The sequence below is a fragment of the Microcebus murinus genome, chromosome 9, assembly GCF_040939455.1.
Source record: "Microcebus murinus isolate Inina chromosome 9, M.murinus_Inina_mat1.0, whole genome shotgun sequence".
Taxonomy (NCBI): domain Eukaryota; kingdom Metazoa; phylum Chordata; class Mammalia; order Primates; family Cheirogaleidae; genus Microcebus; species Microcebus murinus.
The window spans coordinates 103,640,129-103,656,730 of NC_134112.1; the positions used below are offsets into that span (position 1 = coordinate 103,640,129).

A 16,602-nucleotide genomic window follows, 5' to 3' on the forward strand; every position below is an offset into this window, starting at 1 on the left:
GTCTCAAAAAAAAAAAAAGGTCTATCTAGAAATCTGAAAAGTGTCTTCTTGCCTATCAAAACAAAAGATAAAAGGCATCAAAAGCAGGAAAAGTTTCTACTTTTTGCAAAAAGATGAAAGCTCTTGTAAGAGCATAAAAGCTTGCAGGAATAAGCTCAAAAATGAAGAAAACAGCTGGGTGCAGTGGTGCAAGGCTGCTGAGCCCGGGAGTGCTAGCTATAGCCTGCACTGGGAGTGCCTACAAACAGCCACTGCACTCCAGCCTGGACAACACAGTAGGACACTGTTTCTTTAAAAAAAAAAAAAAAAAAAAAAGAAGCAGCAGCAACTAAACAGATATACATCTTGAAAATTAAAGACAAAACTGGCTTAAGCATCTTGAAAATTAAAGACAAAACTGGCTTAAAAAGCAGGTCTTCATACTTAGAGTCAGTCACAGAACTAAGAAGAACCATCTCTTTTAGTTTTACAGATAAGGAAACTAGGACCTAGAGGAAGTGATTGTTATCTGTATCTTTTTGAATTTCACAGCTAGATAACCAAAGGACAGAATGAAGTTCCCATCTTTGCACTGGACCCCTGTGGGAAGAAATGACTGCTTTTATGCTGGTCCTGCAGATGACGCTGTGAGGCTCCTGCTCAGACCCATCCACTCTGCTCCCGTCTCTGTGGGGTCTCCCTGCTTAAAGTTCTCTCTACATGGACTCACCAGCAAATGGCCTCACACTGTATTTGCTCTTAAACTGGCTACCAGGACTTAGATTGCAAATGACATGCAAACAGCTTCTGAATAGGGGTTCTTGGACTGGGGTGGGACAGACCTCTGCTGCACAAGACTGACTCACACACCACTGAAGTTCAGTGTCTTGCTTTCTGCCACGAAATTGCAATAGTGGCCCCATCCCCAGTTATTGTGACAATCTAAACACTCATTTCCAAATTCCCTGCTGAGAATGATTACCTGGCTAGAAAAACCATCAAAGAATAAATTTTAAAGTTTCTAAAATTTAAAATACAATTTATGAGATTTTAAAGAATAAATGTCAATACTAGAAATATCCCTTAAAGTTTCAATTTAAAAGATACTATCTATGAGCTTCATTTCCCTCACCAGCAATATGGGAGCCGTGCTGACGGCAGGGCTGTGAGGACTGAGGAAGAGTGTGCACAGACTTTGGTGCCTGGTGGGCTGAGGACCGCAGCAGCCAGGACCGGATGAGACACGATGGTTACTACAGCCATCCTGTGAGGGCTCCTTTTCCTGGAGATCCCTCTGAGCCATTAAGATCTTCCTCATCACTATCAAAGACTGAACTATGTCCCACATAAGCATCACAGAGAAGCACATTTATCCTTTTACTTTTAAAGTTTTATGTCCCACTTTAATCTCAGATGAGGAACTAGCTATAATCCAAACACAACTGATCAAACATAAATCAAACAGGCAGAAACCACTTCTGACAACTTGTCTAAGAACCAATTCAGAAAAATAGCTCCGCTACTCTATCCAAGACAAACCTCAAAAGAAAATTAACTGTCAACTACAGAGTATTGAAAAACATAAAATAAAGCAGCTTTAGTCTAAGACTGTGATCCTGAATGCCCAGGCCACAGCCCAGTACCAGTCCACAGCCTGTCAGGCAACAGGTGGCGTATCACCGCCAGAGTTCTGCACCACACCTGCCCCTTGGTCGGTGGAAAAACTGTCTCCCATGAAACCAGTCCCTGGTGCCAAAAAAGTCAGGTACCATGGGCCTAAGAGATTATAAACTCATCAGGGGAAAGAGGGCGTACCTATGTGAGCTTTGTTCAAATGACTGGGATACAATTAAGGGCTGCTGAAGTTCAGAAAACTAATTGTCAGGAGGCAGGGATTAGGATTTGTGGAAGGACAGGACTCAGCTGGGTTTTGAAAAGAAAAGAGATCTGAAAGAAGGCTCCAGGAAAAGGGGTCCTCATATTGAAGGGACTGAAGGAGGTAGCACTGTCTGACCATGAGCACAGTAGAGGATGAGGAGCAGGAAGAGCCAGAGTGTACAAGACAGTGAGAAACAAGTGTGTGAGAGAGAACAAGTGTGAGAGAGAATCACTGTGAGAGATAAAGAGTGTTAAGTGTGTGAGAACTAGGGTGTGAGAGAACAAGGGTGTGAAAGAATGAGTGTGTGAGAATGAGGGTGTGGGAGGACAAGTGTGAGACAGAAGGAGGGTGTGGGAGGATGAGTGTGAGACAGAAGGAGGGTGTGGGAGGAGTGTGAGAGAGAAGGAGGGTGTGGGAGGAGGAGTGTGAGAGAGAAGGAGGGTGTGGGAGGAAGAGTGTGAGAGAGAAGGAGGGTGTGGGAGGAGGAGTGTGAGAGAGGAGGGTGTGGGAGGAGGAGTGTGAGAGAGAAGGAGGGTGTGGGAGGAGGAGTGTGAGAGAGAAGGAGGAGTGTGAGAGAGAAGGAGGGTGTGGGAGGAGGAGTGTGAGAGAGAAGGAGGGTGTGGGAGGAGGAGTGTGAGAGAGAAGGAGGGTGTGGGAGGAGGAGTGTGAGAGAGAAGGAGGGTGTGGGGGAGTGTGAGAGAGAAGGAGGGTGTGGGAGGATGAGTGTGAGAGAGAAGGAGGGTGTGGGGGGAGTGTGAGAGAGAAGGAGGGTGTGGGAGGATGAGTGTGAGAGAGAAGGAGGGTGTGGGGGGAGTGTGAGAGAGAAGGAGGGTGTGGGAGGAGGAGTGTGAGAGAGGAGGGTGTGGGAGGACCAGTGTGAGAGAGATAGAGAGTGTGGGAGGAGGAGTGTGAGAGAGAAGGAGGGTGTGGGAGGAGTGTGAGAGAGAAGGAGGGTGTGGGAGGAGGAGTGTGAGAGAGATAGAGAGTGTGGGAGGAGGAGTATGAGAGAGGAGGAGGGTGTGGGAGGAGGAGTGTGAGAGAGAAGCAGGGTGTGGGAGGACCAGTGTGAGAGAGATAGAGAGTGTGGGAGGAGGAGTGTGAGAGAGAAGGAGGGTGTGGGAGGAGGAGTGTGAGAGAGAAGGAGGGTGTGGGAGGAGTATGAGAGAGAAGGAGGGTGTGGGGAGTGTGAGAGAGAAAGAGGGTGTGGGAGGAGGAGTGTGAGAGAGAAGGAGGGTGTGGGAGGAGGAGTGTGAGAGAGAAGGAGGGTGTGGGAGGAGGAGTGTGAGAGGGGAGGGTGTGGGAGATCAGAGTGAGAGAGATAGAGAGTGTGGGAGGACCACTGTGAGAGAGAAGGAGGGTGTGGGGGGAAGAGGAGTGTGAAAGAGAAGGAAGATGTGGGAGGATGAGTATGAGAGGATGAGTGAGAGAGAGAGTGAGTGTGTGAGAGAGAACAGTGTGTGAAAGAATGAGTGAGAGAATGAATCAGTGAAAGAATGAGTAAGGTGTATATAAGAATGAATGTGAGGGGCTGCACACAGTGGCTCACGCCTGTAATCCTAGCACACTGGGAGGCTGAGGTCAGCGGATCACTCAAGGTCAGGAGTTCGAAACCAGCCTGAGCAAGAGCAAGACCCTGTCTCTACTAAAAATATAAAGAAATTAATTGGCCAACTAAAACTATATAGAAAAAAATTAGCTGGGCGTGGTGACACATGCCTGTAGTCCCAGCTACTTGGGAGGCTGAGGCAGGAGGATCGCTTGAACCCAGGAGTTTGATGTTGCTGTGAGCTAGGCTTACGCCACAGTACTCTCTAACCCAGGCAACAGAGTGAGACTCTGTCTGCAAAAAACAAAAAGAATGAATGTGAGAAAGTGTTAGGGTGTGTTAGAGACTGAGTACAATGTGAGAGAACGAGTGTCATAATAAATGTGAGAGAACGTGTGTAAGTATGAAAAACAAGTGTATTCGTGAGAAAACAGACGTGTGAAACAATGTATGTGTGTGAGAGAAAAATCATGAGTGTATGTCAGAAAGAATTAGTGTGATTGTAAGAACAAATATGAGAATGAGTATGTGTGTGAGAACAAATGTGAAAGAACAAGAGTGTGTGAGAGAGTGTGAGAAAGAACAAGTATGAGAGAATGTGTGTGCAAAATAAGTTAGAATGAGTGTGTGAATGTGTGCAAGAGAAAACAAGTGTGTGAGACAAGTGTGTGGCAGACTGAGTTTGTGAAAGCAAGTGTAAGAACAAGTGTGAGAGAAGATGTGAGAACGAGTATGTAGGAAAACGAGTGTAAGAGAGGTGTGTGCGAACAAGTGTGTGCGTAAATGCATGAGTGTGAGAAAGAAAACAAGTGTAACAGACAGCAAGTATGTATGAGAGGATGAGCATGTGAAAAGTGAACAGAAGAAAGAGAACAAGTACTTGTGTGAAAAAGATATCAAATGTGCGTCAAAGGAGTTTAAAAGCGTAGTCTGAAAAGCCTGCACAAGGACACAGGGAGAAACATGGGTGGGACCTCATGGGGCAGGGCTTTAGGAAATGCCTTTGAAAAGCACTAAAATTAGCAGCTCCCTCCCTCTGCAAAGAGGCTGCCTCAGGACAGGGGAACCTGCCTCTGGATGACTAAGATCTCTATTTCAGGAAGCTGAAGAGCAGTGGAACATGCATTTCCAAAGGACAGGAAGCTATCTGTGAGCTGCTGTGGCTCTTTGAGGAGAAACAGTGAGTAACAGGTCCATGATTGTAAAAGGATGTCAAGTTTCAACTGGGCCAACACAAACATACCCACATACTTCATGAAAACCATGGAGATGCCCTTTCTCTCCCTACTGTCCTGTGACACACTGTCTAACAGCTGCAGTAAAATTCATAGTTCACAACAGCAACCGGGCACTTGAGCACTTACAATACGCAGATACCCTGTGTGTATTAGGTTGTATAGTCCAGAGTAAGAATCACCTGGGAAATCTCAAGTAAAAATACAAACTGACATCTCCCACCATCCTCAGCTCCCACCAGCCAGTCTAAAGGAGGGAGCAGGCAAGATGACTCCAGCTAGATCCTAACCATACACCAGAGGCCAAGTATTAGTGAACCAGAGAGCCAGACACAGGGGTGTGTACACCCACCCGTGGGCCCCCTGCATGGCCACGGTGTGTACAAAGGGGCCAGGGAAGCACCTGCCCTTCCTTCTACCTTCAGGGACAGAAGTCATGGGAGAGGGAAGCAAAGGTGAGAGCCACTGCTGCTGGGGGAGGCAACCTGGGAGCACCGTAGGGCCCGGGCCCAGGCCCAGGCCCAGAGCATTAGACATCTCGTATTGCTGGGCCAGGGTATAGACTCTCTCCTGCAAAAGACCCCCCAAAGACACAAGGCATGGGGAGGAAGAGGTAGGTCACTGAGACAATAATAGAGAGCATCCCTGCTGGGGATGGGACAAGACAGTCCAAAATAATAATCAAACCACAGAGCCAAGAAACTCAGAGGAAACTTAGTAGGATAGATACCCAGAAAGCTCCCTGGTTACTTCACATGAGGTCTGTGTCTACAGCCCCCCTCATCCAGACCTCACTGAGGCCTCATCTGCAAGATGTGGGAACAGGCTTCTGGGAGCCTCCTCTGCACAGTGCAGCTAGGCTCTGACCAGCAGGGGTGGGGAAGGGAAGGTCAGAGGAGACAGGAAGACTGACTCCTCCTGGGAAGTGGCAAACAGGTATGCTACTGCCAGGCAGACTGGAGAGATGCAAGAAGCTGGTCTCGGAGGGAGAAAGAAGGAGCAAAGGGGCTGACAAAATGGCTTTCAAGTTCTTGGTTCCACTGTGTTGCTGAGACGGCACTTCAGTCCCCCGTGTAAGGTTCATGAGACATCAATATATATTATTTTTATTTTTAGCTTTCCTTTTTTTTTTTTAAAACCCCCTTTGGTTAAGGAGCTTCAATTTCTGGAGTCCTAGGCTGATAGGATTCGATTTCTTCCCACAATGGAAGATAATGTTTCCGCTCTACAGATGAAGAATTGGAAAATGTGTGGCTCAAAGGACGCCAGAAGCCAGCACCTCCTCCCTGGCTGGGGAGACTCCCTCGAGATGAACACACACATGTGGAGTAAGCCTGGGACTATTTCCTGGAGAAGTTCTGGGAAAGACTTCTTGGATTCTAATCTGTTCTCTTGGTAAAAACCTAACAAAGATTAAGGGTTCTAAAACGCCCCTCAGAATGTTCTTCTGAGGCACATGCAACAACTACCAAGCTGGTGCCTCCCTGGATGTATCCAATGGTAAACACTGATTGTTCCCATTCTTGCTAAAAATCTTTTTTCTTTTTAGAGAGTGAACTGCTCTGTCACCCAGGCTGGAGTGCAGTGGCACAATCATAGCTCACTGCAGCCTCAAACTCCTGGGCTCAAGCCATCCTCCTGTCTCAGCCTCCCAAAGTGCTGGGATTGTAGAATGCCTGGCCACATTCTGGTTTTATCAGATCATTTATCCAAGCTTTTCTCCTTACTGATGATTCACCACTAGTGCCAGGTACGTCACTAGAATGCTAAACCTAAATGTAGGAAAATATTTCCTTTCTAAAAAATCTGAAGACTTACTATGTGTCAGGCATGGTACTAAGTAGTTTATATCCATTGACATTTAATCATGTGACGTAAATATTACCCTCATACCCATGTTACAGATGGGAAAACTGAGGCTTAGAGAAGTGATATAAATTGTTCAAAGGACACAGTAAGAAGAGAAAGAACCAGAAGTGGAGAACAAAGCCTGTCACTTAACCACTACACTGTACTGGGCTCCAGAAGCTAACTGCTTAGGAATTTTTAGGGTTTTCATCCTCTAACAGCTACCACATTATCAAAACTGGGCAAATCAACCAAATCCTTTTAATGTTCTTTTAAAAGGAACTTCATCTGTGGAAAAGTCAAACTAAGTAAAAGTATTCCCAAGTTTTGAGAAAGAGTTAAAGATTTGGATTCTGTTATATTTTGAACTGGAGGGGGGAAAAAAGGCCTTTCTTTAAATTATTAAAAATTCCCTAGCTAAAGATAGATAAATGTAAAATGTTTGGCAATTTGTTAAAGATTACTTTTTTATAGTCATTAATGAAGTCAGTTTCTTAAACATACTAGCTTTTCAATAACTGGTATGTGAAAAAAAAAAAACCCCATGAATTTTTAATCTTTTATGAATCTCATTTCCCCAAATTTTAATAAAGTAAAATTTGACAGAGAGGGAGGTTTCCTTTTAGCTTCTGAATTTTACCATGTTTCATGTACTTAAAATGCATTCAAAATAAGCCTATTATTTAAGCAACAATAACCAAATGAGAATAATAATTTTAGTGATAATAGAAAGTGATGTCACTTCATTCCTGTGTTTTTACAGAGAAATCACTACCTGTAGTAAACTTAGTTTGGTCTAGATAAACCCATATTTTAAAATCCAAATAGTTTTTATTAAGTTATTTGAATCAAATTGTACAAATTAATGTTCCCATTTTAAATTATACGTGATGTTAAGGGCACCTCCATGAAGGACTCATGAGGGTTATAAAACGGCGTGTCTTGGAGAGATGTGTTAGAAACAGATCAACTCGTCCATCAGACACGGGTCTCTGTGAGACAGGTCTGGTCTTTGCTCTCAAAGAGCTGACAGTAACTGTGAGGCAGCACACAGGACTGTCACAGGACCTCTATCCCAGGAAGGGATGTGCAGAAATCTGCTGAAAATAAGTGAAACTAAAGGGCTGATGACAACGTTCTGGGGAGAATGAGAAGACACAGGAAGTAGTGTGAAGGGGGATGACGCTTTTCCCAGAGTGTAATTTGTTCCCTGTGGCTGGGACTTGAGGTGCTGATGGGGCAGTGGCGGGAAATGGAGCTGGAAAGAGAGACTGCCCTAACAGGTCAGTCTGCACCTTGAGAGGGTCACCTTGTGACAGCGAATACTGAAGACAGAGCAAAGGCAGAGCCAGTCAGAGACTGCAGGAGCCCCTCGGGGAAAATGTCTGTCTGGTAGGACAACAGTTTTGTTGTCTTGGTTTTGTGGCTCATAATGAGTCATAAGTATTAATGACTTGTAACAAAGAAATGGAATGACATACATACCTAACAATGGAGATGGTAACATTATGACTCATCTAAGTGTTATAAGATCAGTCAAAAAAAGTCTTTATTACGTTTAAAGACACAGTATAGGTTCAGCATTCCTCAACTGAAAACTCAAAATGCTCCAAAATCCGAAACATTTTGAGCACTCACATGATGCTCAAAGGAAATACTCACTGAAGTGTAAGTGTAATACAAATATTCCGAAATCGGAAACGCTTCTGGTCCCAAGCATTTTGGATAAGGCACACTCCATCTGTATATGAAACTTTATGTGTGGTGCATTAACCACCCTCCCCACAAAGGAACAAGATGCACCAGACCATAGCAGACATTGCCTCTGGGGGTGCAGGGAGGTTTACAGCCCAGTCACTCAATAGAGTGCTGGAAACACGAATTCTGTATCAGGCTAATCTGGCCCTATATGCAGCACCAATACTTGTTAGTTGTGTGACTTGGACAAATAAGACTCTCAAAATCTCAGTTTCTGAATAATAAAAGGAAATAATATTTAATACTTAGCTACAGAGTTATGAAAATTAAATGAGCAAATATTTATAAATCATACTCAGTGATAGGTGCTGAATAAAATGTTAGCTAGAACCTATACTTTTTCAAAAGTCTGTGTTTTCAAATTTTCTGCAACAAACGATATTCCTATAATCAGGAAAGAATGTTGTTTATCAAGGGAGGAAGACCCAGGTAAGAAGGCATAAAGAGATATGAAAAAACTCACAGGATTCATGCATCTAAAAGGGAAAATAGTGAGTTGATAAAATTTTATACATTCTTCTAAAGGTGCATATTTTGTCACTGAATGCGAAGATAAAAATGAAATAAACGTTGACTTACTGGTTTCCTAAGGAAGAATATAGACAAAGCTCCGACTAAGGGCATGTCTCCGATCAGTGGTTCCAGGATCACCCGCATCGTGCCGTGGATCTGAAACAGGAAACCAGACGTCATGCAGGACAGCTCTGCACCTGCTCAGCCAAGGAGCCTGCAGAGAATCTCAGTAACGTGAGCATTTGACTCCACGCTTCTCTCAATCATGACCTACAAATGAAAACTTCAAAAAAATTCTGAGCCAATAAAAACTTCACGATTTTCTTTTTTAATATAGCTTAGATAACTTTAGAAAACTATGAAGTTAAAAAAACAACTTACCTGTATACTTTTCACACCAGCTCTACAAAAATATCGTTTGATCTCCAAATCGATCTCACAATTTCCTACAAAACTAGGAAAGAAAAAATTTTGCTTACATAAAGTGAGTCACATTAACTCTTCTCTTAATCACCATAGATCTGTGAGGTATATCACCTGAATATAATGACAGTAAAGCAATCAGAGCCAGTGTGCAGGCAAACACTGCACAACCTGGCCCACGTCAGTATCCTAGGGACACGCGGCTGCCAGCTTCAGCGCTACCCCACGCCTGCGGGTGCTGTCCACGTGCATGTCACTACGAAGCACAGAAATCTTAACTGCATATAAACGCCCACTCTCAAAGGAAAATGTAAATAACAAAGTGCAACTTCTAAAACAGTCTTTTGATGGAATGTAGTTTTATCTTACAAATCTGATGTTGGTTTAAAACATAAAAAGTTCAGATATTATTTCACCACAAGTAAATCTCACATCCTTGCTCCCCAGTCATGAGAAAACTCACAGCGCCCCCAGGCTCGGAGACATCAAGAGTTAGAGACAGCACGTCTGCTTGGGGCCTCACTTTTACTTAATGATTAAGTCACTGCAAACATTAATACAAGACAAACATAAATATACTTTGATGTTGAATGCAAGGTATGCATCTATTTTTTTCCTTTTATTGTACCTATTTTTAACATAAATATGAAATGTCAAATACTCTTGAATGGGATAGCGTATGATTTGATGCCCATCCCTGACCTGGGAAGCAGGACATCACACTCCCGCCTGACAGCTGTAGGAGGTCTGATCCATGCTGGACACAGAGCATCTCAGCAGATGAGCAAAGGGTTAACAAAAGGGATCTGGGACAAAATCTTTCCAGTATTTATTGTCCTGGTGTTAAAGCCAATACCCAGAAATCCTCTGCATTGAGAAGGACTCTCTACCTAGTTGGTAAGACCACCAATAAACTGTTACAAAACCATCACAAAACTTTCCTCTTCACCCCAAGACGTGATCATTTTATTTCCTGATACTTTTCAATTACTCCTTCCCCATCTCTGCTTCCAATTTAGTTAAGGTCCTTGCCTGGAACACACAACAAAGTAGAAGGCGCGTTTTAGAGACATAAATGTCTGAGCAGGACACTCTGCACGTACCACGAGAAAGCCAGGCTGCCTCTGCCGAACGGTGCCCGCGGATTCGCCCAGATACTTACTCACTCTGACGACTCAAGTGGGGCTCCCCTTTCATCGCACTGGCCGCAGCAGTGTTCGCATCGTGCCAAACATTTTAATGAAGATTTTTCCATATTAAAGGCATTCTATGTTTTCTTTAAAAAATTATGTAATTGGCACCAACTCTATACATTTACTATTTTAATGTACTTTGAAGACTCAAAGATGACATGTAATAAAATAAGATGATCCTTAGTCAAAGATCAGAAAAAGAAACACATCCCTGAGCTGCTAAACACCACACAGCCACTCCGAGCGCGAGGTACGCAACAGCCATCACACACCCAGTGTGTCCTCAGGGCTCACGCTCCATGCGGGGCCCAGGAATGCGTTCAAGTAAGAATGTGTACAAGACACAAAGAATCCCGCCTTTACTGTGCCGGGCATAGTACTTGGAAGACCTGCAATTTCTTATCTTTCCCCAATGTTAAAAATTGTGTAAAAATACACATAACCTAAAATTTATCATCTTAACCATTTTTTTCTTCTTTTTTTTGAGACAGGGTCTCTCTCTGTCACCCTGGGTAGAGTGCAGTGGCATCATCATAGTTCACTGCAACTTCAAACTCCTGGGCTCAAGCGATCCTCCTGCCTCAGCCTCCAGAGTAGCTGGGACCGCAGGCATGCACCACCACACCTGGATAATTTTTCTATTTTTTTATAGAGACAGAGTCTTGCTATGTTGCTCTGGCTGGTCTCAAACTCCTCCCCCCTCAGCCTCCCAAAGTGCTCAGCCCATCTTAACCATTTTTAAGAGTGAAGCTCCATGGCTGGTATTAAATACATCCATGTCCTGTGACCATCACCACCATCCATCTCCAGAACTCGTTCCATCTTGAACAACTAATGGTCTGCACCCATTAAACACTAACTCCCATTTCCCTACCCTCAGGCCCAGCACTCGTCTACTTTCTGCCTCTATGAGTCTGACTACTCTAGGTTTCTCCAGTAGGTGGAATCATACAGCAGTTCTCCTTTTGTGCCTGGCTTATTTCACTTAGCATAATGTCCTCAAGGTTCATCCATGCGGCAGTATGTGGCGGGATTCCCTTCCTCTTTAAGGCTAAGTAGTATGTACCTATATAGCGAGTTTTGCTTATCCATTCATCCATCTGTGGACACTGGAGCTGCTTCCACCTTTTAGCTTCTGAAATGATGATTCTGTGAACATGGGTGCTGCGAACATGGGTGCTATGAACATGGGTGCTGCTGTGAACATGGGCGCTGCTGTGAACATGGGTACTGCTGTGACCACAGGTGCTGTGAACACAGGTGCTACTGTGAACATGGGTGCTGCTGTGAACATGGGTGCTGTCAACATGGGTGCTGCAAACATGAGTGCTATGAACATGAGTGCTGCTGTGAACATGGGTGCTATGAACATGGGTGCTGCTGTGAACATGGGTGCTGCAAACATGGGTGCTATGAACATGGGTGCTGCTGTGAACATGGGCGCTGCTGTGAACATGGGTGCTGCTGTGACCACAGGTGCTGTGAACACAGGTGCTACTGTGAACATGGGTGCTGCTGTGAACATGGGTGCTGCAAACATGGGTGCTATGAACATGAGTGCTGCTGTGAACATGGGTGCTATGAACATGGGTGCTGCTGTGACCACAGGTGCTGCTGTAAACATGGGTGCTGCGAACACGGGTGCTGCTGTGAACATGGGTGCTGCGGTGACCACAGGTGCTACTGTGAACACGGGTGCTGCTGTGAACATGGGTGCTATGAACATGGGTGCTGCTGTGACCACAGGTGCTGCTGTGAACATGGGTGCTGCTGTGACCACAGGTGCTACTGTGAACATGGGTGCTGCGAACACGGGTGCTGCGAACACGGGTGCTGCTGTGAACATGGGTGCTGCTATGACCACAGGTGCTACTGTGAACATGGGTGCTGCTGTGAACATGGGTGCTGCTGTGAACACGGGTGCTGTGAACACGGGTGCTGCTGTGAACATGGGTGCTGCAAACACGGGTGCTGCTGTGACCACAGGTGCTGTGAACATGGGTGCTGCTGTGAACATGGGTGCTATGAACACGGGTGCTGCTGTGAACATGGGTGCTGTGAACATGGGTATTCTTGAGCAGAATAAGTATCTGTTCCAGTTCCTGTTTTCAATGCTTTGGGGACTATACAAGAGAAACAGAATTGCTGGATCATATGGTAATTTCAGTCCTAATGTTCTAAGGAACTGCCAAACTGCTTTCCACAGTGGCTGCACCATTTGACATTTCCACCAACAGCACACAAGAGCTCCAATTTTCTTCACATCCTCACTAACACCTGTTATTTTATGTTTTGTTGGTTTTTTTTAATAGTAGCCATCCTAATAGATGTGAGGTGGTATTTCATCATGGTCTAGATACGCATTTTCCTAATGTCAGGTTAGTGATCAGCATCAGTTCAGCAATCTTTTCATGTGGTTACTGGCCATTTGCACATTTTGTCTGAAGAAGTATCTATTCAGGTCTTTTCCCCATTTTTAAACAGGGTTTTTTTTTTGTTTTCGTTGTTGAGTTTCAGTTGTCTATATATTCTGAATAATGATCCTATATCAGATTTATGATTACAGGGATTACATTAAATCTGTAGATTGTTTTTGGTAGTATTGACACTTAACAATATTAAGTTTTCCAATCCATGAACATGGAATATCTTACCATTTATTTGTGTCTTCTTTAATTTCTTTCAGCAATGTTTTGTAGTTTTTGGTGCCCAAGTCTTTTACCTCCTTAGTCAAGTTTATTCCTAAATATTTTTTTCTTTTTGATTCTACTATAAATGGAACTGTTTTAATTTTCTTTTTTAATTGTTCATTGTTAGTGTATAGAAATGCAACTGAATTGATTTTTGTGTGTTGACTTTGTATTTTGCTACCTTGCTGAATTCATTTATTAGTTCCAAAAGGTTTTCTTTATGTGGAATCTTTAGGTTTTTCTTCATGTAAGATAACATCATCTGTAAACACAGATTATTTTCTAATTTGGATATCTTTTATTTCTTTTTCTTTCCTAACTGTTCTGACTAGAACTTGCAGTACTAGGTTGAACAGCAGTGGTGAAAGTATTATCGATATCCTTCCTTTGTTCCTGATCTTAGAGGAAAAGCTTTCGGTCTTTTACCGCTGAGTTCAATGTTTGCTGCGGGTTCTTCAAATATGGCTGTTATTATGTTGATGTGGTTTCCTTCTATTCCTATCAGGGACGGGTACAGAACTTTGTTAAATGCCTTTTTTACATCGACTGAAATAATCATGTGGCTTGTTTTTTTCTTTCCTTCTGTTAATGAAGTGCATTACGCTGACTGACTTTCCTGGGCTGAACCATCCTTGCATTCTGGGAATAAATTCCACTTGGTCATGGTGTATGATTTTAATATGTTGCTGAATTTGGGATGCTAGTATTTTGTCAAGGATTTTTGCCTCTGTGTTCACAAGGGATATTGGCCTGCAGTTTTCTTTTCTTGTAGTGTCTTCAATTTCTTTTATTTAGCATGTTTTATGAATGGCAATTATCTAGGCTATTACGAACTGACACCCAGAACATAAGTAACATTTGGATCTCCAATAAGAATTTAGTCAGATTCCAACAAATTGCAGGTGAGAAGTATGCTCATTATACCTGCACCTTATGGGTACAGCTAAGTGACATCATATGTCATTAGCCATGACACAAATATAACACAAATTAAAAACTTACCTAATCTGAAGATCCAGAATAATTTGCCTTTTGTCTACATTTTCAGTATACACCTTAACACCATTGATCCTAAGGGGCTGAAACAAGAAGTAGCTTATTTTAAAATACATGTAGGTTAAAAAAGCAACCAAATCTTGCAATACAGCACAGAAATAGAGAGAACAAGCTCTAGTTTTAGATACAACGGAAGCAAAATTCTGCCATCACAATATACTCGCTGCTTGATTTTCTGCAAGTTGCTTGACCTCTGTTCCTCGGTTTCCTCACCCACGAGATGAGAGCAATAATGGTCTCTATCTCCTGAGGTTTCTGTGACATTAAATGACATAACAAGCATGCGGAACCCGGTGTGCTGCCAGGCCCGTGTGAGCTCGGTGACAGCAGGTGCCGCAGGTGCGTGAGGACACACATCTCCGCTCTCCCTTCTAAGCTTCTCACCCCTCATTTCCCTCATTCAGCTGATCCTTTCCCTCCATGCCATCCTCACTACATGTTCGAAAATAACTTTCTTTTATTTTTCCTTTATGTCTTGTGATTTTTTATTTCTTGAGATTTTCACAAAAATGGGGCTTGTTAGTAAATAAAAAATATAAGCTGCAAGTATAACAGCAATCCTGAATACATAACACAGGTAAATGACTGTGAATAGGGAGACATTATAATAAATGTACTTCAAGGGCCTGGTTATCACATAATTTCAAAACCTTTCCCATTTATCAATCTGGGATTCTCTCTGAAAAAGCTCTCAACATGGTGTTGGAGTGTTGGGTACTTAAGATGAAGAGCCACCCTTCAGAGAGCACTACTCTGTACTTAGCCAAGCCCAAATGTCCCGAAATCTCACCTCTCATGTAGCTGTAGAATTAAATGCTGAGCCTATACCCAAGCCTCAACACCTCCTTCTGTCCCAGGTCCCCAGGTTTTCCCTTTGTGACACAGCCAAGACACACATGTAGACTGGTGGATCACTAAGAAACACAACCAGGCCGGGCGGGTGGCTCACGCCTGTAATCCTAGCTCTCTGGGAGGCGGAGGCGGGCGGATTGCTCAAGGTCAGGAGTTCAAAACCAGCCTGAGCAAGAGCGAGACCCTGTCTCTACTATAAATAGAAAGAAATTAATTGGCCAACTGATATATATATAAAAAATTAGCCGGGCATGGTGGCGCATGCCTGTGGTCCCAGCTACTCGGGAGGCTGAGGCAGAAGGATCGCTCGAGCCCAGGAGTTTGAGGTTGCTGTGAGCTAGGCTGACGCCACGGCACTCACTCTAGCCTGGGCAACAAAGTGAGACTCTGTCACAAAAAAAAAAAAAAAAAAAAAAGAAACACAACCAGATCACTATGCTGATAAGTGAAAACTCAGTATCTTCACTTCAGACATTTGCATTTGATAACATAGTTCCTTCTCACCACTTAAATGGCTTCTCAGATTAAGAGACCAACTCTAGGCTGGGCATGGTGGCTCACACCCGTAATCCTAGCACTCTGGGAGGATCACTTGCGTTCAGGAGTTTGAGACCAGCCTGAGCAATATCGAGATCCCATCTCTACTATAAATAGAAAAATTAGCCAGGTGCTGTGGTGTGCGCTTATAGTCCCAGCTACTCAGGAGACTGAGGCAGGAGGATTGCTGGAGCCCAGGAGTTTGAAGTTGCAGTGAGCTATGATGACACCATTGCATTTTAGCCTGGGCAACAGAGCAAGATCCCATCTCAAAAAAAAAAAAAAAAAAAGAAACCAACTGCACTCCAGATGTTATATAACGAGGGACACATACTTGAAGGCAACAGAATCTAGCTGCCTGAGGAACCTGACCAACATTCAGGGTCCAGCACCCAGCATGGACATACCCTGCCCTACCCGGGCTGCCTGTAGTCCACAGAATGCCAGTGCAGTGGACGTGATGCCAAGCTATCTTTCTGGAATCAGCACTCCTCTTACTCTTCTTGCTATTCTTTAAGCATCTTCTTATTTAGTGTGTGTAATAGGACATGAAAATAATTAAGTTCTTCCTAAAATAAACCCAGCTGGGGTTAGAATTGTAAACATCCACCAACATGAGCACACCTTATGTTAGGAGATAACAAGATGGCCTGCAGGCTAAATTTGGCCTCCAGCCTATTTCTGCACAGCCCTGGGGCTGAGAAGGCTTCCACTTGGTTAAAGGGCTGTAAAGAAGGGAGGGAGAGCAGGAGAAACTTGCCATAAGACTTTGGGTGGCGTCAAAGCTAAGACCTTTACTATCTGGCCATTTGCAGAAAATGTTTGCAACCCCTGCTTTATAGTATTTTAACTTATAGTTGTGTTTTCCCCACTTGCGGTTATAATTTCAGGTGATGGAAGGTAAAGTAAGTATTAATAGTGTCACACAGGCACTCTGCGCAGGTACTGGAGCACCTGCACCGGACAGCCACGCCTTAGGCATGTCATGTATTTGGAGACTTCTGCCTCTGTCTCCCAAGTAGCTGGGACTACAGGCATATGACACCATGCCCGGCTAATTTTTTTTTCTTTCTATTTTTAGTAGAGTCGGGAT

At 43.8% G+C, this 16,602-nt stretch overlaps 1 protein-coding gene across 4 annotated transcripts in view; it reads right to left on the reverse strand.

The window, feature by feature from the left end:
• Nucleotides 1–16,602, reverse strand: part of ESYT2 (extended synaptotagmin 2) — a 95,922-nt gene that overhangs the window by 48,638 nt on the left and 30,682 nt on the right. For all 4 annotated transcript variants that reach the window (XM_012786282.2, XM_012786281.2, XM_012786280.2 and 1 more), the window contains exons 4-6: nt 14,067–14,143; nt 9,140–9,212; nt 8,825–8,914 (exon numbers count right to left, since the gene is read on the reverse strand). In XM_012786282.2, the coding sequence (XP_012641736.2) occupies nt 8,825–8,914; nt 9,140–9,212; nt 14,067–14,143 (240 nt within the window). The remainder of the gene's footprint in view (nt 1–8,824; nt 8,915–9,139; nt 9,213–14,066; nt 14,144–16,602) is intronic.